The following is a 1,740-nucleotide window of genomic DNA, read 5'->3' as shown; positions in this document are numbered from 1 at the left end:
AATGACTCTAAATAATAATGATCACGCCACCAAACACACATTCAGACTAAAGGAACCAGCCTGTTTGGAAAATGAGAGAAGTAGAAAGTACAGGTATTTGAGTTCAACATGTAAGAAGTAGAAAGTACAGGTATTTGGGTTCAACATGTAAGAAGTAGAAAGTACAGGTATTTGTGTTCAACATGTAAGAAGTAGAAAGTACAGGTATTTGGGTTCAACATGTAAGAAGTAGAAAGTACAGGTATTTGGGTTCAACATGTAAGAAGTAGAAAGTAGTCAGAAAAATAAGTAGTGCAGTAAAGTACTGATACCAGAACAATGTACTGAAGAACAGTAACAAAGTATTTGTTGTGGTTGATCATGGGTAGCAAAACAAAAGAAGAGATGACCCTCTCTCACACACACACACACACACACACACACACACACACACACGCATGTAATCCCTCACACACTCACATGAGCCGCCTCAGGCCTTTACTACAGCACTTTGAAACATCTCAAAAAGGGGAAGAGCCCTTCAGTAATCCTTAAATACTCCCCCCTGCTCTCTCTCCTCCCTTTTCCCTTTTGGTCTTCAGTGCTCTTGAACCTGGAGTAAATCCTTGTGGACTGGTTGCTCAGCTATGCAGTAGAAAGAGAGGCGGATTAGCTCAAACTGAGCGAAGCATTTGACGTTTCCTCATCAGCTGGCGGACCCTATTCTCCATTTCTTTTCACCTACACTTTCCTTCCTTCCTTCCCCTCTTTCTCATCTCCTTTTCACCTCTTTCTCCCCCTTTTCTTCCAGCCATGACCCTGTTATCAGAGGACCAGTCTGTGAGTTCTCAGCCCTGCAGAATCCCAGAGGCCGGTAAACACATCACTTCTTCCCTGTACCCACAGACAGACTTCACCAAAGAAACCTTCATGGAAAGTGGGGAAAGTGGTGTCTTTGGAGCCGTGGAGCCACACAGGCACTCCAGAGGACGCCTAATTCTCCACGCCACGGTAATGTTTGGACGGGAGTTCTGTTACGCCGTGGAGGCCGCCTTCGTCACGCCGGTGCTTCTGAGCGTGGGTCTTCCTCGGAGTTTGTACAGCTTGGTGTGGTTGATCAGCCCCATTTTGGGCTTCCTGCTGCAGCCCATCATCGGCAGCGCAAGCGACTACTGCCGCTCGTCGTGGGGCCGCCGGAGGCCGTACATCCTGGCTCTGGGGGTCCTGATGCTGGTGGGACTCACTCTGTTCCTCAATGGAGACGCTGTGGTCTCAGGTGAGACAAGAGGGAGGATAATCAGATCCAGAGTGCTAAAGTACACACATCCTTTCCTCAAGTAGAAGAACAGATACTCGTGTTTAAAAATACTCTGGTGAAAGTAGAAGTACTGACTAAACTTCTTTACTCAAGTAAAAGTAAAGAAGCTTTGAAATGTACTTCAGTAAAAAGTAGAGACACTACATACTGATATACACCTGAACATCAGCAAGAGAGGACTCTTTAAAGTAGAAACACTACATACTGATATACACCTGAACATCAGCAGGAGAGGACTCTTTAAAGTAGAGACACTACATACTGACACACACCTGAACATCAGCCTCTGAGGACTCTTTAAAGTAGAGACACTACATACTGACACACACCTGAACATCAGCCTGAGAGGACTCTTTAAAGTAGAGACACTACATACTGATATACACCTGAACATCAGCAGGAGAAGACTCTTTAAAGTAGAGACACTACATACTGATATACAC

General features: G+C 45.2%; 1 protein-coding gene across 1 annotated transcript in view; it reads left to right on the top strand.

The window, feature by feature from the left end:
- Window positions 1–581: 581 nt before the first annotated feature.
- Window positions 582–1,740, top strand: part of LOC104958778 (membrane-associated transporter protein-like) — a gene marked incomplete at its 3' end in the record, with an annotated part of 4,300 nt that continues 3,141 nt past the window's right edge. The window contains exon 1 of the mRNA XM_010786578.1: window positions 582–1,255. Coding sequence (XP_010784880.1) covers window positions 793–1,255 — 463 coding nt within the window. The remainder of the gene's footprint in view (window positions 1,256–1,740) is intronic.

The sequence above is a fragment of the Notothenia coriiceps genome, unplaced genomic scaffold (assembly GCF_000735185.1).
Source record: "Notothenia coriiceps isolate Sejong01 unplaced genomic scaffold, NC01 NC01_scaffold00029350, whole genome shotgun sequence".
NCBI lineage: Eukaryota > Metazoa > Chordata > Actinopteri > Perciformes > Nototheniidae > Notothenia > Notothenia coriiceps.
Note: the sequence above shows the minus strand (reverse complement) of the source record. Positions and strands in the feature narration are given on the sequence as shown.